Source organism: Phocoena phocoena, chromosome 5 (assembly GCF_963924675.1).
Source record: "Phocoena phocoena chromosome 5, mPhoPho1.1, whole genome shotgun sequence".
Classification (NCBI taxonomy): Eukaryota; Metazoa; Chordata; class Mammalia; order Artiodactyla; family Phocoenidae; genus Phocoena; species Phocoena phocoena.
In genome coordinates, this window is record NC_089223.1 from 1,697,877 (window position 1) to 1,722,500 (window position 24,624).

Below are 24,624 nucleotides of genomic sequence, written 5' to 3' on the forward strand. Positions count from 1 at the left end.
AAAGTCTGCACAGCTGACAATTCTGCATGTCCAAGACTTCTCTAGATAATCCAGGACAAGTTCAAATCATTTGCTCCCTGCTTGGCAGTTTTCTTTCTCTGGCATTTTAAATGTTCTCACCATTCCACACAGCATCTGAGGACAGTACTGATTTTTTTTTTTTTTTAGTGATCATATTTTTAATGCAGTATGATGTATAAAGTGCACAGATCTTAAGTGACAGCTCAATGAATTTTTACATATATATGCACCCATATAACCATCACTTAGGTCAAGGTGAGGCTCCCAGTCCATACTCAAACGTAGCCACTCTTCTGACTTCTGTCACAAAAGTATTCTACTTTCGTCTGTTCTTGACCTTCCTGTAAATGGAATTATACACTCCTTAGTCTTCGTGTCTGGTTTTATTTGATCATCATCATGTCTGTGAAATTCACTTATGTTGTTGCATGTAACAGTAACAATAGTTTGCTCTTTTTTTTACTACTCTGTAGTATTCCATCATATAAGTATATTATAATTGATCCATTCTACCATTGGTGGACATTTGGGCTGTGTATAATTTTTGGCTTTTATGTCTAAAGCTGCCATGAACATTCCTGTACACATCTTTCAGTGCACACGTGCACTCATTTCTCTTGGGTTTATACATAAGAATAAAACTACTAAATTATAGGATGGGTGCATATTTAGCTGTGGAAGATATTGCCAAATAGTTTTCAATAGTGCTTGTAACAATTTAAACTCCCAGCAACAATGTATGAGAGTTCCAGTTGCTCTACCTCCTCAGAAGTACTATGTACCACGAGCCTTATTAGTTTTAGCCATTCTGGCAAGTGTGTATTTCATCCATTATGGTGAGTGTGCATTTTATTGTGGTTTTAATATGCACCTATCTGAGAAGTAATGATATATGGAATACCTTTTTATATCTTTATTAACCATTTGGAAATTTTCACTTGTTAAGTGCCTGTTCAAGTCACTTGTTAATATTTATTGGGTTGTCTGTCTTTTTCCTATTGATTTGCTGGGCTTCTTTAAATTTTAATGAAATGAGTTTTTGGTCTGATGTATTATTATACACACCTTCTCTTTGGTTTGCTTTTCCACTTTCCAAATGGTGACCTTTGAAAACCAGAAAGCACTAATTTTTATGAAGTCCAATATACCAATCTTTTCTTTTATGGTTAAGGATTTCTGTGTCCTGTTTAATAAATCTTTGCCCCAATATTATGAAGATGTTCTTCTACTAAAAGCTTGTTTTACCATTCATATTAGGCATACAATTCATCTAGCACTGATATTTGATATGGTGTGAGACAGTAGCCAAAGTTCATTTATTTCTTTTTTAACAACTTTATTGGAGTTTAATTGCTTTACAGTGGTGTGTCAGTTTCTGCTGTATAACAAAGTGAATCAGCTATACGTATACATACATCCCCATATCCCCTCCCTCTTGCGTCTCCCTCCCACCCTCCCTATCCCACCCCTCTAGGTGGTCACAAAGCACCAAACTGATCTCCCTGTGCTATGCGGCTGCTTCCCACTAGCTATCTATTTTACATTTAGTAGTGTATATATGTCCATGTCACTCTCTCACTTCATCCCAGCTTGCCCTTCCCCCTCCCCGTGTCCCCAAGTCCATTCTCTACGTCTGTGTCTTTATTCCTGTCCTGCCCCTAGGTCCGTGAGAAACATTTTTTTTTTTAGATTCCATATATATGTGTCAGCATACGGTATTTGTTTTTTCTCTGACTTACTTCACTCTGTATGACAGACTCTAGGTCCATCCACCTCACTACAAATAACTCAATTTCGTTTCTTTTTATGGCTGAGTAATATTCCATTGTATACATGTGCCACATCTTTATCCACTCATCTGTCGATGGACACTTAGGTTGCTTCCATGTCCTGGCTATTGTAAATAGGGCTGCAATGAACATTGTGGTACATGACTCTTTTTGATTTATGGTTTTCTCAGGGTATGAGCCCAGTAGTGGGATTGCTGGGTCATATGGTAGTTCTGTGTTTAGTTTTTTAAGGAACCTCCATACTGTTCTCCATAGTGACTGTATCAATTTACATTCCCACCAACAGTGCAAGAGGGTTCCCTTTTCTCCACACCCTCTCCAGCATTTATTGTGTTTGTAGATTTTTTGATGATGGCCACTCTGACCGGTGTGAGATGATACGTCATTGTGGTTTTGATTTGCATTTCTCTAATAATTAGTGATGTTGAGCGTCTTTTCATGTGCCTCTTGGCCATCTGTATGACTTCCTTGGTGAAATGTCTATTTAGGTCTTCCCCCCACTTTTTAACTGGATTGTTTGTTTTTTTGATATTGAGCTCCATGAGCTGTTTGTATATTTTGGAGATTAGCCCTTTGTCTGTTGTTTCACTGGCAAATATTTTCTCCCATTGTGAATGTTGTCTTTTCGTCTTGTTTATGGTTTCCTTTGCTGTGCAGAGAAGCTTTTAAGTTTAATTAGGTCCCATTTGTTAATTTTTGTTTTTATTTTTATTGAAGTATATGCAATTAATATGCAGAAATCTGTTATTTTTCTCTTCACTAATAACAAACTATCAGAGAAATTAAGAAAAAAATTTACAATTGTACCAGTAATAATAAAATACCTGGGAATAAATTTAACCACGGAGGTGGGGGTTGTCTTTTTGTCTTGTTTATGGTTTCCTTTGCTCTGCAAAAGCTTTTAAGTTTAATTAAGTCCCATTTGTTTATTTTTGTTTTTATTTCCGTTACTCTAGGAGGTGGGTCAAAAAAGATCTTGCTGTGGTTTATGTCAAACAGTGTTCTTCCTATGTTTTCCTCTAAGAGTTTTATAGTGTCTGGCCTTTACATTTAATTCTTTAATCCATTTGGAGTTTATTTTTGTGTATGGTGTTAGGAAGTGTTCTAATTTCATTCTTTTACATTTAGCTGTCCAGTTTTCCCAGCACCACTTATAGAAGAGACTGTCTTTTCTCCATTGTATATTCTTGCCTCCTTTTTAAAAAATAAGGTGACCATATGTTTGTGGGTTTATCTCTGGGCATTCTATCCTGTACCACTGATCTATATTTCTGTTTTTGTGCCAGTACCATACTGTCTTGATTACTGTAGCTTTGTGGTGTAGTTTGAAGTCATGGAGCCTGATTCCTCCAACTTCATTTTTCTTTCTCAAGATTGCTTTGGCTATTCGGGGTCTTTTGTGTTTCCATAGAAATTGTAAAATGTGGGGTTTTTTGGTAAAATGTTTTGTTCTAATTCTGTGAAGAATGGCATTGGTAGTTTGATAGGGATTGCACTGAATCTGTAGATTGCTTTGGGTAGTATAGTCATTTTCATAATGTTGATTCTTCCAATCCAAGAACATGGTATATCTCTTTATCTGTTTGTATCATCTTTAATTTCTTTCATCAGTGTCACAGTTTTCTGCATATGGGTCTTTTGTCTTCTTAGGTAGGCTTATTCCTAGATATTTCATTCTTTTTGTTGCAATGCTAAATGGGAGTGTTTCCTTAATTTCTCTTTCAGATTTTTCATTGTTAGTGTATCAGAATGCAAGAGATTTCTGTGCATTAATTTTGTATTCTGCAACTTTATCAAATTCATTGATTAGCTCTAGTAGTTTTCTGGTAGCATCTTTAGGATTCTCTATGTATAGTATCATGTCATCTGTAAATGACATGTAAATGTGTTGTTCATTATTGTTTGTTTGCTCTTTAGTTCTTGTAGGTCCTTGTTAAACATTTCTCGTATTTTCTCCATTCGATTTCCAAGATTTTGGATCACCTTTACTATCATTATTCTGAATTCTTTTTCAGGTAGACTGCCTGTTTCCTCTTCATTTGTTAGGTCTGGTGGGTTTTTACCTTGCTCCTTCATGTGTGTTTCTCTGTCTTCTCATTTTGCTTAACTTACTGTGTTTGGGGTCTCCTTTTTGCAGGCTGCAGGTTCGTAGTTCCCGTTGTTTTTGGTGTCTTTCCCCAGTGGGTGGGGTTGGTTCAGTGGTTTGTGTAAAATTCCTGGTGGAGGGACTGGTGCCTGTGCTCTGGTGGGTGGGGCTGTATCTTGTCCTTCTTGTGGGCAGGGCTCCAGCCGGTGGTGTGTTTTGGTGTGTGTGTGAACTTAGTATGATGTTAGGCAACCGCTCTGCTAATAGGTGGGGTTGTGTTCCTGTCTTGCTTGGTGTTTGGCATGCAGCCTCAAGCCCTGGAGCTTGCTGGCCTTTGGGTGGAGCTGGGTCATAGTGTGGAGGCAGAGATCTCTGGGAGAGCTCTCGCTGATTGATATTACCTGGGGCTGGGAGGTCTCTGGTGGTCCAGTGTCCTGGACTCGGTCCTCCCACCTCAGAGGCTCAGGCCCAACACCTGGCTGGAGCAAGAAGACCCTGCCAGCCACATGGCTCATAATAAAAGGAAGAAAGAAAAAAAAAACAAAACAAAGGCAGAACCCTAAGACAAATGGTAAAAGCAAACCTAAACAGACAAAATCCTAGAAAGAAGCAAACACATACTCACAAAAAGGGAAAAAGGAAGAAAAAAAAAAAGATATAGAGCAACCAAACCCATAAAGAAATCCACAATGATAATAAGTACTAAAGACTAATCTAAGATAAACATAAAACCAGAAAAAAATTCAACACAGAAAGCAAACCCCAAGTCTACAGTTGCTCCCAAAGTCCACCTCCTCAATTTGGGATGATTCGTTGTCTGTTCAGGTATTCCACCGATGCAGGTACATCATGTTGATGGTGGAGATTTAATCCGCTGCTCCTGAGGCTGCTGGGAGAGATTTCCCTTTCTCTTCTCTGTTCACACAACCCCCTCCCAGAGATGCAGGTCCCGTCCCTATTCTTTTGTCTCTGTGTTTCCTTTTTCTTTTGCCCTACCCGGGTACGTGGGGAGTTTCTTGCCTTTTGGGAAGTCTGAGGTCTTCTGCCAGCGTTCAGTAGATGTTCTGTAGGCGCTGTTCCACTTGTAGGTTTATTTTCGATGCGTTTGTGAGGAGGGAGGTTATCTCAATGGCTTTACTCTTCTGCCATCTTGAAGGTCCCCCCAGTACTGAATTCTTAGAGACTTAAGCTAAGCTTAAGCTGCCTGGGATATGTCTGTGTTCTGTCATTTCAGCTGAAAGTGGCTGGTTTAACGGTGAAAGAAATCTCTAAATTTTATAAGACTTGGCCATTTCCTTTAAAATCAGTTTAAAGACCTTGCATTTCATTAAGCGGTTTCCAAATTCAGAGATAAATGTGTGAGAGACCATACTGCATGGTCCTTTGTGGGATCAAAGTGCTGTGGAAGGAAAAAGAAAAGGGTATGTCTACTTGCTGAGTTATGATTATTGTGTAACGTGGTAGCTTCTCTGACAATAACTATGGCATTTTGGTCCTTGTCCTCTTTCCATGGCCGTTCTCAGCAAATGTCTGTGTCCATCTGGTCATTTCATTTAGAGCTCACCCTGTGACTCAAAGGAGAGATGAGAACTCACATTATCCACTGGAAGGATAATCTGACTCTTACCAAATTACAGGAGGCTTTCTGTCATCGTCCATATTAAAGAGAAAATGCTCCCGTGCTCCTTTCACATTACCATCAGGTCACGAGCGTAATGATTCCAGCCACAAAGGTTCAAACAATAGATGAAATTTGAGATTAGTCTCTCATCTCAGAACTCTTCTAAAATTTCTGTTGAGATGTGTAGGAGAAGACAAATATCGGTATAAACCTCTGCAAGTACTTTAGATGACTTAGTGTTCAATTCACTTTATTCTTGTGTTTAAGTAAGAGAATCATCATGCCTGTCTTTATTGGATATTCTGCACTAGTTGCCATGGTAACAGATGCAGTCAAAGAGTACTGTAGAGAATAGAAATAGAATTTTGTGATCATTTAAATATACTGGAACCAAAATCTGAACTAAATATAAATATTGTTGATAAAATTTTGAGAATTCCTTAATTAGACTTTAGATATTTGAAGGAAAACTTGGTATAATTCACACTTCACGTTTCCATCGTATAATTTTGCTCTATATCATATTGACGGATGATCAAAAACAAGTTGCTAGTGAAGGTGACTACTTATGTTCACAGGGAAATGAGATTTTAGAAAAAAATAAAAAGACAGTTGGGGAAAGCAAGCAATGTCAGATATGGTCAGGGTCCCCAAAAGTGATATTTAAGATTGCATCTGAGGAAACAAAGGGCCAAGGGGGTGATGTCAGAAGGAAGTGGGCAAACCCAGACCCTCTTTCCCCCCAGAGACCCTGACTCAGCAGCAATACGTTGACTGATTCTCTTTGTGAGAAACCAGTTAAGAGGCTCCTGCAAACCAAGTGAGTGTGAAGCCAACCATGTCAAACCTTGTAGGAAAATTCACGGCCTCGCTGGCTGTAGTTACCTGGCGCACCATACCACCATCGGGAGGAAACACCCAGCTCTTGGCTTTTCTCTCTAGGGAGAGAAAGAGCAGACTTGACTGTATTTTCAGGTGCTGAATTTTCAAAGGAACTGGGTTATGTCTTGCCTGAATCTAAGCATTATAAATGGCACCAGGTTGGGGGCTGCTGAGAATAAAGGTGAAGGTTTGGCCTAACACACACTCACCATAGACCCTCCCTTCCAGCTCAGTGTGGGGAAACTGGGGGAAAACCCCCAAATCCCAGCTTCCCTTTGGGAAGGAAGGAACAAGTTGGAGTGTAGTTCCATTACTTTGGCTTTTCGAGGGGCTGGTTTCTGACTTGCCTGCTTCAGAGCACTGTTGGGACCTGGCATATGCTAGATGTCTGGGGGCTGCTGAGAACGGGAGGGAGCTGATTGTTTGTTGCTGCTTCAGAGACCTGTGGTCCACCAGAGAGAAGCCAGTACAGCTGGGTGGCCACTCCCTTGTGGGGGGTAGGGCAAAAGTGGCATGTGCATGCAATGTTCTGGCCTTTTGTGGGGTACCTTGGGGACTGCCTCTGTCTTGCCCCACTTGGTCCCAGCATACTTTATAAGCCTGGGGTCCCCTGAGAATAAAAAAGAGCTCGGAGGCTTATTCTAGCTGTAGAGAACCTGCAATACTACAGACAGACACCGAAGGAGCAAGAGATTATGAGCTTTGGAAAAAAGATATTGGCAAATCCTTCTAATTTGGGAGTTCACACACACAAGTCCAAAGAAAACACATCCACAGAAAATGTTTGAGAGGCCTTTAGAATATGAAACCCGGCTGATTGGTGAAGGTCTATCCCTATACAAAGTTGGTCCATAAAGACTGGGAGAGGGAGCTGTTTTTTAAAATGCACAGATCCCAGCATAAACTTACAAAACACTGAAAAACAGCCACAGAAAAATGTGTCGAAGGAAAAAAAATTAATCTCCATAAAGCAACCTAAAAAAGTGGAGATACATGGATTACCTGACAAAGAATTCAAAATAACTGTTACAAAAATGCTCAAAGAGCTCAGGAAAATGATGCATGAACAAACTGAGAATATTAATGAAGAGGTAAAAAATATAAAGAAGAGAAGCAAACAAATTTTGGAGGAGAAGACTACAATGACAGAGTTAAAAATTCACTAAAGGGATTTAACATCAGACTTGATCAAGCAGAAGAAAGAATCAGAAAACTCAAGACAAGTCATTTGAAAATATCCAGAGGATCAATAAAAAACAAAGAATGGGGCTTCCCTGGTGGCGCAGCGGTTGAGAGTCCGCCTGCTGATGCAGGGGACACGGGTTCGTGCCCCGGTCCGGGAGGATCCCACATGCCGCGGAGCGGCTGGGCCCGTGAGCCACGGCCGCTGAGCCTGCGCGTCCGGAGCCTGTGCTCCGCAACGGGAGAGGCCACAACAGTGAGAGGCCCGCGGTAAAAAAATAACACAAAAACAAAGAATGAAAAATGTGAAGAAAGCCTAAGGGGCTTATGGAATACTGTCAAGGGGATCAATAAACACATTATGGGAGTTTCAGAAGGAGAAGAGAGAGAGAAAGGGTCAGAAAGCTAATTTAAAGAAATAATGGTCAAAATTGTTTCTAAATCTAGGGGTGGGGTGGGGAATGGACATCCAGATTCATGAAACACAAAGAATCTTAAATAGGAGGAACTCAAAATAAGTTTACAATGAAAAACATTACAATCAAATTGTCAAATATCAAAGGCAAGGAGAGAATTTTGAAAACAGCAAGAGAAGAGTGCCTTGTCACATACACATGAGCACCCATAAGACTCCTAGTAGATTTGTCAGCAGAAACCTTGTGGGTCAGAGGGAGTGAGAGGATGTATTCAAACAGCTGAAAGAAAAAAAAAAAATACTGTCAACCAATAATGATATATCTTCTTCAAAAATTAAGGAGAAATAAGACTTTCCCAGATAAACTAAATCTGAGAGAAATTATCAATACTATACCTGCCTTGCAGGAAATATTAAAGGAGGTCCTTCTTGTTAAAATGAAAGGATGCTAGACAGAAACCAAAAGCATATGTAAGTACAAAGCTCACTGGTAAAGGTATGTATGTAGATAAATAGACAATACTAAAATGCCATAACAGTGACGTGTAAGTCTCTTTTAATTCTGGTATAGAGGTTAAAATATAAAAGTATAAAAATAACTATACAAATATGTCAATGGATACACAATATAAAAAATAATTTGTGGCATCTGTAACGTACAGTGTGAGGGGGAAGTAAAAGAGTAGAGAATAATTAAGAAGAAAATAGAAAAGATTCAAATAAAATTAGAAATAAAAGGGAAGACATATAATGCCTCAGAAATTTAAAAATAAATGAGACTACTGTGAAAGAGTATATGCCGAAAAACTGGATAACCTAGAAGAAATGGATAAATTTCTAGAAACATACAATCTACTAAGTTTGTATCATGAAGAAATAGAAAATCTGAATAGACCTATACTAGTAAGGAAAGTGAATCAGTAATCAAAAAACTCACAATAAAGAAAAGCAAGTGACCGGACAGCTTCACTGGAGAATTTTACCAAACATTTAAAGAATTAATGACAATTGTCAAATTCCTCCAAAAAATAGAAGAGGAGGGAACACTTCCAAACTCATTTTACAAGGCCAGAAATGCCAGACAAAGACACTACAAGAAAAGAAAACTACAGGCAAATATCCCAGATAAATATAGATGCAAAGATCCTCAGCAAAATAATAGCAAACCAAATTCAACAGAAAGTTAAATGGATCGTACACCATGACCAAGTGGTATTAATCTTTGAGATGCAAAGATGTTTCAGCCTATGGAAATCAATCGGTGTGATATTATCACAATAATAGAATAAAGAATAAAAATCACATCATCATCTCAGTAGATGCAGAAAAAGCATTTGAAGTAATTGAACACACTTTCATGATATAAGCATTCAATAAACTAGGAATAGAAAGAAATCACCTCAACATAATGAAGTCCATATATGAACCCCATGGCTGACATCATACTCAGTGTTGAAACTGAAACATTTTCTTCTGAAGTAGTAGCAAGACAAGGATGCCTACTCTTATCACCTTTCTTCAACATAGTACTGAAAGTTCTAGCCAGAGAAATTAAGCAAGAAAAAGAAATAAAAGTCACCCAAATTGGAAAATAAGTAAAATTATCTCTGTTTACAGATAACTTGACCTTATATATAGAAAACTCAAAGAATTCCACAAAAAACTTTTAGAAATTTAGTAAATTTGCAGGATACAAAATCAATATACAAATACCAGTTGCATTTCTATACACTAACAATGAACAATCTGAAAAGAAAATTTTTAAAAGGTCCCATTTACAACAGCATCAAAAAGAATAAAATATAATACTTAAGAATAAACTTATTCAAGGAGGTAAAAGAATTGTATGCTTAAAACTCCAAAAGATTGCTGAAAGTAATTAAAGAAGACACAGTAAATGGAAAGACATCCCTTGTTCATGGATTAAAAGACTTAATATTGTGAAATGTCCACACTACACAAAGTGATCTAAAGATTCAGTGCAATCTCTATCAAAATCAAATCATTTTTTTTTGCAGAAATAGAAAAACATTCCTAAAATTCATATGGAAATGCAAAGAATCAGAAATGGCTAAACCAGTCTTGACAAACAAGAACACAGCTAGAAGCCTTACACTCTCTGACTTCAAAACATTTTAGAAAGGTATAGTAATCAAAACATTATGGCACTGGCCTAAAGACACATTTATAGGCCAGTGGAACAGAAGAGAGATCCCAGAAATAAACCCATGAATATACGTTTAAGTGAACTTTGACAAAGGCATCAAGACTCCACAGTGGGGAAACGATAGCATTGAGATAACTGGATATCTATATGTAAAAGGACAAAATAGGACCCTTGTATTATACCATACACAGAAACCAACTAAAAATGGATTAACTATCTAAAAGCAAGATCTGAAACAGTAAAGCTTCCATAAGAAAACAAAGGGGATAAGCTTCAGGACTTAGGTCCTGGCAAGGATTTCTTGGCTATGACACTAAGAGCACAGGTGACAAAAGCAAAAGTAGACCAGTGGACTGCATTAAATTCAAAAGCTTTTGTGCAGGAAAGGAAACAATCCACAGAGTGGAAAGGCAAACTATGGAGAGGAGGAACATATTTGGAAACCATATATCTGATAAAGGTGAATATGCAAAATATCTAACAACTCAATAGCAAAACCCTAATAACCTCATTAAAAAATTGGAAAAGGACTTGAATGGACATTTCTCCAAAGACTAACAAATAAATGGTCAGCAGGTTATACGAAAAGATGCTCAATACCACTAATCATCAGGGAAATGCAAATCAACACCACAATGAGATAGTGCCCACACCAGTTAGGATGGCCATTAGTAAAAAGAAAAAAGGGACTTCCTTGGCGGCACAGTGGTTAAGAATCACCTGCCAATGCAGGGGACACGGGTTCGAGCCCTGGTCTGGGAAGATCCCGCATGCCGCAGAGCAGCTAAGCCCGTGCTCCACAACTACTGAGCCTACGCTGTAAAGCCTGAGAGCCACAACTACTGAAGCCTGCATGCCTAGATAGAGCCCGTGCTCCCCAACAGGAAAAGCCACCGCAGTGAGAAGCCCGCGCACCACAACAAAGAGCAGCCCCCGCTCACTGCAACTAGAGAAAGCCTGCAGGCAGCAAAGAAGACCCAACGCAGCCAAAAATAAATTAATGAAAAATAAATTATTTTTTTTTAAAAAAGAAAAATATAACAAGTGTTGGTAAGGGTGTGTAGAAATTCAAACTCTTGTGCACTAGCAAATTCCCATTTGTTGATGGGAATATAAAACGTGCAGTCCCTATGTTAAACGGGGGGGAGTTTCCTCAAAAAGTTAAAAATAGAACCATCACATGATTCAGCAATCCCACTCCTGTATATTTATCCGAAATAGTTAAAATCAGCATCTTGAAGAGATATTTGCACCCCCACATTCATTGTAATGTTATTCACAATAGCCAAGAGAGGGAAACAACCTACATGTCCATCCAAGGATGATGAGATAAGGAAAACGTGGTATATTACTCAGTGGAATATTATTCAGCCTAAAGAAAAAAAAGAGCTTCAGTATGGATGAGCCTTGAGGGTGTCATGCCAAGTGAAATAAGCCAGTGACGGAAGGACAAATACCGTAAGATTCCACTTAGACGAGGCATCTGAAGTAGTCACACCCACTGAAGTAGAAAAGAGAATGGCAGTCCCCAGGGGCTGGAAGTGGGGAGATGGAGTGTCTTCAATGGGAAAAGTTTCAGTCGTTCAAAATGAAAAAGTTCTAGAAACCTCCTGTACAACAATGTGTATGCACTTAACAATACTGTATTGTATACTTACAAATTTGTTATAAAGGTAGATTTCATACCATGTTTTTTTTTACATAATTGAGAAAACATACCAAAACCTGCCCCTAGATAAGACACACACAAAAAAACAAAAACTAAGTAAAGAACCTATCTTAGTAGGAAATGTTTTGCGGTATTTAAAAATTTTAATTTATAAGAACTTCTAATCTTACAGTTGATGTTGCTTCTTAAAAAATATTCCTTAAGATTAAATGTATATTTTGCATATTAGTATTAAAATAAAATTAGAGGCAGGCATGAATATTTATGCTGATATATACATATAAATGCATAGAAAATTTAAGGTGGCTACTATATTGTAATATGTTATATACAGCTGATCCTTGAACAATTCAGGGGGTTAGTGGCTCCGACCCCGCACCGTTGAAAATCCACATATAACTTTACAGTCTGCCCTCTGAATCCAAGGTTCTGCATCTGCAGATTTAACCAACCTCGGATCGTGTGGTACTGGAGTACGCATTTACTGAAAAACAATCTGCTACCAAGTGGACCTTCATAGTTCAAACCTAGGTGCTCAATGGTCAACTGTATTTAATGTATGTTATATCGTTTACATTTAGCATGGCTAGTATCCTCGTACATATATGAAGTTACTCATGTATAAAGTCATTGTCCTATACTGTGTTGCTCCAACTAGCTTTCTTACTAGTGTTTCATTCTTGGCATGGCCAAAGAATGGGGACTTAAGCTAAATCCTTTTATAGGGAAGGCAATACCTTAATAATGAAATAACTTTGATTTTTTTATCTGAATGATTTATATCAGCGTCTTTAACATGTTTATTTCAAAATACAATAAACTTCCCAAATTGGGTTAGTAATGTGACATTTGAGAGTAAGAAAGGCAGAAAATACTGTATCTTTGACTTACTAAAGAAATTTATACTGATACTGATGAACTAAGGGACCCAACATGTCTCGTGTATATGAATTGTATTTTCGTGGGTACTCTGTAACTTTTGCTACCATTTCGTTGTTTATGTTACTTCCCTTAGCTTCCAAGACTTTTTGCTTGTTTGCTTATTTAAAAATCAAAATCAGAGCCACTAACCCCCGAATTGTTCAAGGGTCAACTGTATTATAATACTAGATTATAATATACTAGCCACATTAAAAGTTTCCCCCCTAAAATCCAAATTTTTTAAATAAAATTATTAGAAGAAATTGAGTCCTTGTATTGGGACTTCCTTATTTTCTTTTTATAACCCTAGAGTGCTGAAACAACACTCTGAAACCTCCAGCGGGATCTGTAGAAATATTTGCTAAAGTAATATTAGCTTGTTGTAGGGTACAGTGCAAAAGGTGTAGAGTGGTGTTTCTCAAAAACTACTGTGCTGCCCCGAAAACGTGTTCAAAACAACAACAAAAAAATCGCAGGGCTTCCCTGGTGGCGCAGTGGTTGAGAATCTGCCTGCCAATGCAGGGACACGGGTTCGAGCCCTGGTCTGGGAGGATCCCACATGCTGCGGAGCAACTAGGCCCGTGAGCCACAACTACTGAGCCTGTGCGTCTGGAGCCTGTGCTCCGCAACGGGAGAGGCCGCGATGGTGAAAGGCCCGCGCACCGCGATGAAGAGTGGCCCCCGCTCGCCGCAACTAGAGAAGCCCTCGCACAGAAACGAACACCCAACACAGCCAAAAATAAATAAAGGAGTTCCTTTAAAAAACAAAAATTGCAAACCCTTTCAGATTAGAATAGTGAGCCAACAGAACCCAAATTTGCCCGTAATTGCCTACATTGTTTAATTGCCTTAAGAAATCCACACTTAAAACGCTCTATTCTTGCTGTTGAGGTTAAGGAAGTTCAATCAACGTGTTTTAGGAGCAAATCCCACATTGAAGAAAAAGTTATTTCTGATCCTTGGTAATCTCAGACGGCCTCAGCATTCTTGTCTGTAACTGTAGGGCTTGGGTTATAAACTACCTCTCAAACTCTGTTTGCATTTGAAAGAGTATGACATTTGTGAAGAATTAACCCTTCAAAAACCATTCTTGAGTGTGCCTTGTGAAGTTTGACTTACGACTTTTCTTAACATCCAATTCCACTGCAGTTTTCATTGTTACAGTTTTTAGCAAGATCTTTGGAACTAAAACTTCCCTCCTAAGTATTTTCATATACTGGTCCTAATTCTGACTTTAGTAATTGCTTTCATTTTCATAATACAGATGAATCAAATACATGAAAATAACTATCATCTCTTCCTTAAATTTTCCCATCACCCAGCCTAAGAATTCTGAATTATGTTTTCAAACCCTTCATTCTATATCTTTACCTTTTAAATGTAGGTTTCTCAGTATTATTCTTTTTTTTTTTTATTTTTTTCGTTCCCACCATGTGGCTTGTAGGATCTTGGTTCCCCGACCAGGGATTGAACCTGGGCCCTTGGTAGTGAGAATGTTGAGTCCTAACCACTGGACAACCAGGGAATTCCCAGTATTATTCTTAAAGTGTGGTGTCTAGACATGGTATGTGACTTTTTCTAACTAGAAAGGATTTTAGCCAGACTGACAATTCAGATTTCAGACCAATTTCAACCTGAACACTTGTGTTCTTTGGCAACATAGTGTTTACATTTTATTTTTTTAAAAGGAGGAAAAAAAACAAAGAATGCCTTTAGCTAGAGAATGACTCTCCAGTTACTACAGACACACCGCTCTATACTACCCCCTCCCTGTCTGTTCCACTCACATTTCCTTCTGGGCCTTCAGGGTATTTGAAGTTACAGCTCCGTTACCTAGACTTGATTCCATTTAAAACCCTCAAGTCTATTAGCTTTTGTGGTAACTGTAGCGTACTAATAGCTTGCCCTAAAAGCGCTGCTTCCCGGAAACCTGGGTGATTTTAAGGTGAATTTTGGTTAGCCTCATTTCTTTCACTCTGTGTGTGTGCGGTTGATTGAAATCACATGCCAGATATTCTCTTCATCCTTGTGAAATTTTACCTTGGATTTTGGCTTATTTGCCCAAGCCCATAAAATTGAAATATTGATTCTGCTATCTGTTATATAACTATCTGAAACTTTGAAGCGTTTGTCATTTATGTATTCATCCAAATTGACTACAACGCTGAACACAGTGGGGCTACGTACGGAATCAGTGCTATAACAGAAGTTTCCCTTCAGCACAGTATTTGCATGTTAATTAATAACCAATACTCTTTGGGTGCGACTGATATTTTAATTATAAACCCATCTAATTCTGATAACCATAACTCTCCATTTAATCCAGAAGGATAATATGAGCTATTTTGTCAAACATTGATGATACTCAAGATATCTGTTCACTATAGACCTTAAATGGGTTAATTGAGTAACCCTATTAAAAATAAAAGACGTGACCATAGGGGACCACTTGCGTTTCCTCTTGCTTTATCAATTCACATTATATGCCTGTGTGCACATATGGGTAATAAATAAGATTTATTAGTAGAACACTTTAGTACTGACATTTACCATTTGTAAGGGAATGAAAATGTATGGAAATACCAATTACATTTTAAAATTTAAAGACATCATTTTCCAAGCAGAAAATAATCAGAAGGATATGATTCTATTAATAATATATGCATTAACCTGACTCTATTTTTCACATTTGAAAGTAATTTCAAAATGCCAGCGAGAACACTGAGGCATAACTTAGCTTTGCTTTTGGTTGATTAAAATGCTGCCACAAATCCAATTTAGTTAAGCCTCAGTTTACTTTTTAATAAATTATACAGAAATATTTAACTGAATTTCTCTAGATTTTATAATATTGTCAAGTGATTTGTTTCTTCTTAATAAAACATTGCTTATCTGAATACTACTCCTCAGTATTTTTCTGATTTAGTGCGTATACACATGTATTGAAGATTTGAGTATCCAGACTGTAGTCTTGGTTCTTCTGGGGCTGACAAACTATGCTAATTTGGACAAGTTATTTAATCTCTCTGAGTCTTTGCTTCTAAAATAAAGGGCTTGGAATACAGTAAGTGATTTTTAAGGTCCATTCCAGTGCTAATCCTTTGAAAATTTTAAGCTGTTAAAAATCCTTTTAGTTAGATGTTTTCATAAATACTTGTTCAGTTTTTAAGAAACTGAGAAATTGCTAGAAATATAGTTTAATGTGAATCTTGTTAATATTATTGGAGACTTAGTTTTATTTAAAATGACATATTACCCATATAGAAAAATCCTCACGAAATCAAATCAAACTACACTTCTGTAAAGTATTTTATTAAATGCAATCATTTATAAATAGGTAATTATTGCATTTTAATAAGAAAGAGAAAAACATACTGTGAGACTTCATATAAAATGTTCATAATTACTTCAGACATCTGATTTTAACGATTCTAAAAATATTTCCCGCTGACTTGACTCGCGACTTCAAGGATTGACAATTTCTGAATATAAATTTTTCTTTTATTTTAAATCCAAAAAGTTATAGTGTTAAACATCAAATTTTACTAAAACTAAGCGAGCAAAGGAATGTCTAAGAAAATATTCATATTGACTTTATTCAAATGTTTCCTATTTTTTTTTACTTGAAGCAGATGGTGTGGTTTTTGAGTGTATTAGAAAATCAATATATGAGCAAAAACTCATGTTTTTCAGCCAAAGGATGAGTAAGAAGTGTTAAGTTGATAGAATTAAACTCTCTAAAAATATTTATTTGTATGACACAGCTTGTTAATTTTCCCTTCCCCCTTAATTTGCAGGGACCATTTCTGTAGCTGCAGTTTTTTGTTTTTTGGGTTTTTTTTCCATCAGGGAAAGCAATGCACTTCTTTTTAAATTTAAAGAAAAACCTAAAAAATAGTCTTACTTTTATGACATAAACTTTCATTAGCAAAACTGATTTAAAAAGACTCAGGAGAGGTCTAGGGATTTTATCATACATGACAATTATACTTAACAAACCGAACACTTTCTAGGTTTTCTCGTTTTTTTTTAATTCCTTTCATTTTTGTGTTGCTCTTGTTGGCAAATGAAGTGAAAAAGTAGTATCAAAGCTATGAAATAAGAGCCAAGTTTCAAAGCACTTGTTTTGTAAGAGTTTCACAAAAGTAATTTTATAATCTTTGATGTTTAAATACCATTCATATTTAATATACATAGTAAAGAAAGCTATAGAAAGATGAAGTTTTCCAAGTCAGTATTATATAATTTAGCTTCATCCAGAGAGATACGGGGATGTGAAGACTTCTAGTGATGCACGACACAGAAAGTGACAAGAGACACTCAATTCAAAATATTAAGATTTCCTCGATTCAATTTGACTGTATGTTGGAAATTACATCTGAATAGAAGATGAACAGCAGATACACTCTACTCGGGGGGAACCTTACTACAGAAAATTAAAATTCCAGGGTATGCTTGTGGATTTTAAAAATTTTGATCTCAAATGAGTGACTATAACTCAGAAGCACAGACAAATTTGTGTAGGGATGGCATATTTGTAAACAGCAAAGAATAACAGAATGAAACCTATGTGGAATTCTTTTTTTTTTGGCTTTTAATTATTTTTATTGGAATACAATTGATTTACTTTATAATTTGCTTTATAACTGTGTTAGTTTCTGCCGTACAACGAAGTGATTCAGCTATATGTATACATAGCCCCCCTCCCTCTTGGACATCCCTCCCACCCCCTCCCATCCCACCCACCTAGGTCATCACAGAGCACCGAGCTGAGCCTCCTGTGCTATACAGCGGGTTCCCACTAGCTATATCTGTTTTACACATGGTAGTGTGTATATGTCAATCCTAATCTCTCAATTCATCCCACCCTCTCCTTCCCCCGCTGTGTCCACATGTCCGTTCTCTACATCTACATCTCTATTCCTGCCCTGCAACTAGGTTCATCTGTACCACTTTTCCAGATTCCACATATACGCGTTAATATACAATATTTGTTTTTCTCTTTCTGACTTACTTCACTCTGTATGATAGACTCTAGGTCCATCCACATCTTTGCAAATGACCTATTTCTTTTCTTTATATGGCTGAGTAATATTTGTATATATGTACTACGTCTTCTTTATCCATCCTTCTGTCGATGGACATTTAGGTTGCTTCCGTGTCTTGGCTATTGTAAATAGTGCTCCAATGAACATTGGGGTGCATGCATCTTTTTGAATTATGGTTTTCTCAGGGAGATATCACCTCACACCGGTCAGAATGGCCATCTTCAAAATATCTACAAACAATAAGTGCTGGAGAGGGTGTGGAGAAAGGGGACCCTCTTGCACTGTTGGTGGGAATGTAAATTGATACAGCCACTATGGAGAACAGTATGGACGTTCCTTAAAAAATTAAAAATAGAATTACCATATGATCCAGCAATCCCACTACTGTGGAATTCTTTTTTGCCTGATAAAAGTAGTTGTTTCCAGGGACAGTGTGAATTTCTGCTGACATCTAGAATGAAGCGATGGGCCCTGCTATGAGTTCCACAGGAATGCTAAAGAATCAGGAAAAATGATGAAATTGTAAAAGGAAGGGCAATTCTCTTTTGTCTTAAATACACATTTTTATAGAATGTCAACCAAATGGCTTAGAAAATATAGGTTATTTATTCACAAGTTATGAATGACTCTCTAATCTTCACATTCAGGAGGCTCTAGGTCAAGGTTTTTCACCCACAGATAGAATTACCTTCTTATTAGTTGTTATACTATCTCAGACATTATAATTTTCCTAGAAAGAAAAGAGAGGTTTTCATGAGAAGTGTCTCTATTAATGTTCAAAGTGAAAGTGAGATCTAAAAATTATTATAATGGGGAGTGGGGCCCCAACAACTTTATAAACTTACCCCTGGGCATATCAGCCATTCAGGAATCTCTGTTTAGAACCTTTGGACATCATTCGTATTTGGAAATCATTTAGAACTCCCATGCTAGCAAAAAATGTTCTGCTGACATTGTGAGAAGGTATTCGATATTTTATTAGAAATTAGTGGGTAAATAAGGTTTTTTTTGTTTTTTTGTTTGCTTTGTTTTTGGTTTTTTTTTTTTGAAAGTGAACTGTGTAAGAGTTAATAGAGTAAGCATTAAGGAATGTCTACCAGGCAGCACCAGTATTTTCTTAACTCTTGAAAACATGTATATGTTTCATAAGGATAATAATAATTTCCTTTAAAAAGTCGCTTTTTCCCAACAGGGAAAAGTCTTATTTAGCTGGTAGAGAAATTAATGCCTGTATTACTGTATATGAGGAAAAAATAAAATTAAATTACAATGACTGTTGGCTTCTTTCACAAGAAAAGAAGCCATCGTTTTCTTAGATATAATTATATCGGGTGTGTTTACTTTATATAGAACTTTTCCCCAACAGTAGTAGACAATGGGTATATTTTCTCTCTAAGGAAATATTAAAATTATTTCCTATGAAATATTAGTCATATTGATATCCCTATGACTAATGTCATATCAAAGTATGGGAAGGGAATTGAACAGCCATGTTCAAAGAGCCTTGACTCCTTAAGAAACACAAGATAATCAGTGTTGTCTTGACCAAGCTGTGATTTATCTCCTCTTAACAAAGTGTCACTTCATCAAAATGTGATGGCAGATGCCATCCTGAAGAAATTCACTTCATTTTATCATACTCCCTGAAAGAGTAGTTTCCTTGATTTAATATGTAAACTTAGAAAATACAGTGTTTCTTGGCTTAGCTGTGGTGGAGACTTAGACTTGCAGAGAGGTAGGAAAGAAAACTGTAATGATCCTGAGAAAGACTTAGACCTTTTACCTAGGGCCATCTTGGAATGTGCCATCTTGGAAACAGAGACTGGAGGCCAGCGTCCCAGCCCTTCATTTTCCTTCTTCATCGCATCAATGTCTTCTCTCAGGACAAGAACTCAGACTAGGATTACAAATGACAGAAGTGTGGTTTACTTAAAAGGTCAGAATGGTTTGCTTGTGGCCCCTCTTCTACTGCGCTAAAACATGCTCAGATTTAGACACTGCTTATGAGGGTAGCCTGGCGCTCACTTTTGAAGTCCACACGAAGAGGCTGATTGAATCCATTTGATCAGTATGTGACTTGCATTTTTCAGAAAGTTGCCCAAATTTTCTGGATGCTTTTGATGTAGAATAATGTCTGTAATTTGAATTGCTGAAATACAGAATATTAATAGGAAGTTCTATTTTTTGTGCATGGGATTATTATTAACCCGGGGGAAAAAAATCCCTGTTTTTTTTTTTTCATTTTAGTCTATTTGTAAATATATTCTAAGAAACAAGTGGTCAAGAGGCTGAAGACTGTAGTGTGCTTTCCAGTGTATCAGACCATTAGCTTGCAGATTGGGTGAAATTAAACATTGTCACTTAAACTGCCTTGGCAATAAAATAATGATAAATTATCATTCAGGCTCTTGGATGGGAGCCTAGGGGAGAATTTCACTTTGCCTTTGGATTGCTTTCCTGGAGGTTACTTTTTTGATTGCTGTGGTTTTGGAGAACAGGATTTCTAGGCATCACCTATTTAGTTACTTAGTTCAGACTAACAACTTTTCTGATATTGTCAATAGAAATTAAACACAAATCCCTTGAACTGTCTCTCACTACAAAATGTAGTCTGATTTTTCCTATTCTTTCTTTGAAGGCAGCTACAAAGTTCAAATCAATGAATGCCTTGTCCTAATGGATGATAGTTTTCAACATAACAGAATTGTATTGTTTGTGAATTACTGTACTTGCACACCTTTGGCCAAATCTGTTCAGACAAATATTGTTGAACAGATATGGTTATGAATGCATTTCAATAACTTTGTTAAGAAAGTAAACAGTAAACTAACACCTGGGAGACAAACGGATTAACCCATTGTGAAAAAAATGCATAACTTTCAAAAATTCCGACCTATGAAAAAATTCCTTTTAGTTTTATGCAAATCAGCAATGCGTATTTTCAGATCTTAGATAATTTGTAGATTTTATTAATCCACAATTATATCATAAACTCCTGCTCAGTTTAAATGCCATGTTGTAATATGTGTGAAGCCTGATTATTAACAGTGACTGATTTAACTTAGTAGAAGCTTGTTCTTTGTTGGTCTAGATTGACATGTCAGAACTTGCTTATCTTCCAAGTGAGACAAAAACCACTAAGACAGGGTCGAGTAACTTAATCAAAACACTATATAGCTGTGTGCATTTTTTTCCTAGATTGCTTGTTAAAAGCCTTTACTCTTTAGAAAGAATATTCTATTCATACGTTGAGAAATATATTTAAACTAATGGGAAAGCATTTATGAATGAAATAGGACATTTTCCCTCACTTAGTGAATATTAGCTTTGACATGACTCACGTCATTTAGATATCCTTTCAAAACTGTAGTCTTTAAAGAGAAGTTATCTTGAGTTTAATTTGTATTTTTCCTTTTACTTCGTTGCTAGTTTTTGGATTTTCTCTGAAGAGCATCCGTATGTATGAAACATTTTATGTAATATTTTAATGATCCAGAATTGATATTTCAAACTTGGAATAATTGACATATTTAATGGATGGTTTTATTTTAAAAATTGTGTAACTTCGTTTTGAAATCTATCAGCCTATGATTTTGTTCCAGAATATTTTGATATTGTTACCAAACTCAGGTTCAGCTGCTCGCCACTCAGAAGCCAATAGTTAGAGAGGAAGTGTTGGTAGTAAGAAAACTGCTTTAATCAGAAAAGCCAGCAACCCGGTGAGAAGGTGGACTCTTGTCCTGAAACCAACTCCGAAGATTCTGCTCAGTCGTGATAGGTTTTCAAGGGAAAAATGGGGAAAGAATCGCAGTGAATTATCGAGGCAGGAGGTTGGGTTCTGCTCCATCCTTCATGGAGTGCAGGCTGGCTGACGTTCTTCCAACGTTATCTTGCCTGTGTGATCTGCCTGCAGGATTGCTTAGGGCAGCTGTTGGGGGTGGAGAGCTACTCATTTTTACCTGCTGAATTCTTCATTCTTCCTCCTTTTAAACTAGGAAAAGAATCAACACGTTGGGCAAGGCGTGGTGTACATTCAGGAGAGCGTAAGTCAGGAGTTAAGTTACACTGCTTAGTGATCTCATTCCTATAATTAGGTGTTTAAGGTTAGAGGGGGACAGAAATGGGGAAATGGGAAATGGGCAAAGAGCTGCTTTCAATTCCCCACCGTCAATCATCATTCCATTTCTATGGGATCGGGGCGAAGGTCCATCTTCTGTCACTTCTTCATGCTGACGTGGGGCGCTGTATTCTCGGAGTGGAGGATGTCGACATGGGTCCGTAGCATCTCTTTGCTGACAATTTTAGTTGCTCCTTTATAGAACAAGCTACAATTATTTTGATGCCCACAAAGACATAGATTATTATGGGCAATCATGTTAATCCCATTCTCTTGAGGCCAGTTCTTGGAATTGTGCTGGCCGTAGACTCAGTACTGCTCAAGTTGGAGTAGCTTATGTCATGGCTGCAGTCCGGCTTTTTCCCGCTGGTGGCAGTTACAGTATCTGTAAAACAACTCAGGAAGGTGCATCAGACACTGAGTCTGTGACTCTGTTGTCCTGATCGTTAACTGCTCGAGGCCACTCTTTGTGACTCAGGGAGGCCTGAGAGACTTCAGCTTTTCTACGACCAGAGGCAAGAGACGTGCAGGGGCCTTTGTACTTGGCAGTGGGTTGGGGCGATGAGCTACAGGGTTCTCCTTGGTTCCAATATCACTTGTTTTTTGTGGGAATTCACATTACAAAAAGATCTTGAAGTTTAATAATAATTTATGATATATACTCAGAGACAAATATTGTATCAGCTTCCAATTTGGTAGAGAACATGAGGGCAGAATATAGGAGAATAAAACAATATAAATATCTTCTCCCGTAGGCAAAGAGGCAGATAAATAAAAAATGGTCTTATTCTGTCTAACCAATTCCAGCATATTCACTTAGCATACATTAATTATGAACATATATGTGCAAGATATTGTGCCACTCACTATGGTCACGAGGTTAGCATTTCCCTAGCTGGTGTCCTGATGGAGCTTTCACCCTCGTAGATGTATTTTCATGACAGAGAGGAAGCCTGACTGACTAGATAATGAAGTTTTAAATCTATAATCTCAAGAAGGGGCATTGTTTAGAAATAGAAATAGGTTTAAGAGTGGTTTAGGTACATTATTAAATGATCGACATATTATTAATGGGTAAGAAACTTTTATAAATTTGGGGTGAAAATACCTTTGGGGAAGGACATCTGGGTCTTTTCGTAGCCCAGACAACAGGGCTGACATGGTCCATGGGCTGTCTCAGCCCTGCAGCCCCTCTTCACTTGGGGACAATAAAAAAATGCAGCCAATGTCTGAGCACCTCTCCCTGTTACATGTATTCTCAACTCCAGCGATGTAAGCCTACTCCATACTTCATTTACTCTTGACCGTGAATTTTCACCAAAATAAATGCTTTCACTTATATGTAAAGCTACTCTTCTCCCTAGGGCAGCATTTTAAGCAAATTTGGATTTATATTATGTCTGTTTATTTGATTTATTCTGGCTTTTTCTATGATAAAGGTTATATTTTTTAAATTCCTTAGAGTAAAAAACAAACAAACAAAAAGTCCCAAAGCCTCATGAACTTTAAAAGGAAGCTTTCAAGTTCAAGTTTCCATTTCAGACTTCCTGTATTAGGATAATAAAAGGGGTTATTCACAGTCGCCTCCCCCAAGAGGGGTGGAAGTCACTTGAGAAAACTGTGAACAGAAAAGTAAGGAGACATTCAAATGCTATGACTTTCCAGCTCTGCTTGGCTTTCTTTTTACTCTGAAGAAAGTATTCAATGATGCTTTTGAGGTCTCTCTTTGCTTTTGGGTCAATTAATGTTTAAGGTAAATATTCCCTCAATTATACTGCTGCAGTTAGGCCTTCCTTTTTTTTCCATACATGTCACCTTTAAGAATGTGGGGGTTTTTTTGGCTTCCCTGGTGGCGCAGTGGTTGAGAGTCCGTCTGCCGATGCAGGGAACACGGGTTTGTGCCCCGGCCCGGGAAGATCCCACATGCCGCGGCGCGGCTGGGCCCCGTGAGCCATGGCCGCTGAGCCTGCGCGTCCGGAGCCTGTGCTCCGCAACGGGAGAGGCCGCACGGTGAGAGGTCCGCGTACCGCAAAAAAAAAAAAAAAAAACAGAATGTGGGTTTGTTTTTTTTTTCAGTAGATATTGTAATAAACAGTATTTTGGTGCTTAAACAATCATTAAAAGTTTTCTGTTTAATTAAAATAAAATTTTAATGGCCGAAGGATATTTCTTTGAAAAATCAGTGTTATTCTAGAAGCATTTCAGTCAGTATCTAATAGAGGTTTCCAACATTGTTTTCTTTATTCTCTAGATAATGGGCATTGCATTAGGATCTTACTGTGTATATGCCTGACCCATTAACACAGACTCCTGCTCTGCCATTAACTAGGAATAGATCATTTAGGATTTTAGCAGTGAAGACATCCTTTTTGCTTGTCCCTTAACTTGAATTATTCCTAGAGGTAATATAGTGTATTTTTCAACTTATTTTGTCGTGTGACGTTTTCGGATTGCTTCTTGAGGGCGCAGTATTTTATTTACAGCTAAAATGTACCGTAATGACGTATGAGGTCCTTGTAAAGGAAAATGTTTTGGCCATAATAATAAAATTGTTATTAAGGACAAAATGTTAAAAGATGGAGAAGTGTCTGTATTCCATATACCGCCTACGATTGTTTGGAAAAGTCCTGCCTTCCTGTGTGTCTGGTCAAAAACATTTAGGGTCATCTCTGAACTGTACCTGGCACCTCTCTCCTTCCACAGAG

The 24,624-nt window shown here is 37.5% G+C and overlaps 1 protein-coding gene across 3 annotated transcripts in view; it reads left to right on the forward strand.

The window, feature by feature from the left end:
- The window catches only part of GRIA2 (glutamate ionotropic receptor AMPA type subunit 2), a 170,343-nt gene that overhangs the window by 138,369 nt on the left and 7,350 nt on the right, over nucleotides 1-24,624 (forward strand). For all 3 annotated transcript variants that reach the window (XM_065877319.1, XM_065877318.1, XM_065877316.1), the window contains exon 13: nucleotides 24,623-24,624. This exon is cut by the window's right edge and continues 246 nt beyond it. In XM_065877319.1, coding sequence (XP_065733391.1) covers nucleotides 24,623-24,624 — 2 coding nt within the window. The remainder of the gene's footprint in view (nucleotides 1-24,622) is intronic.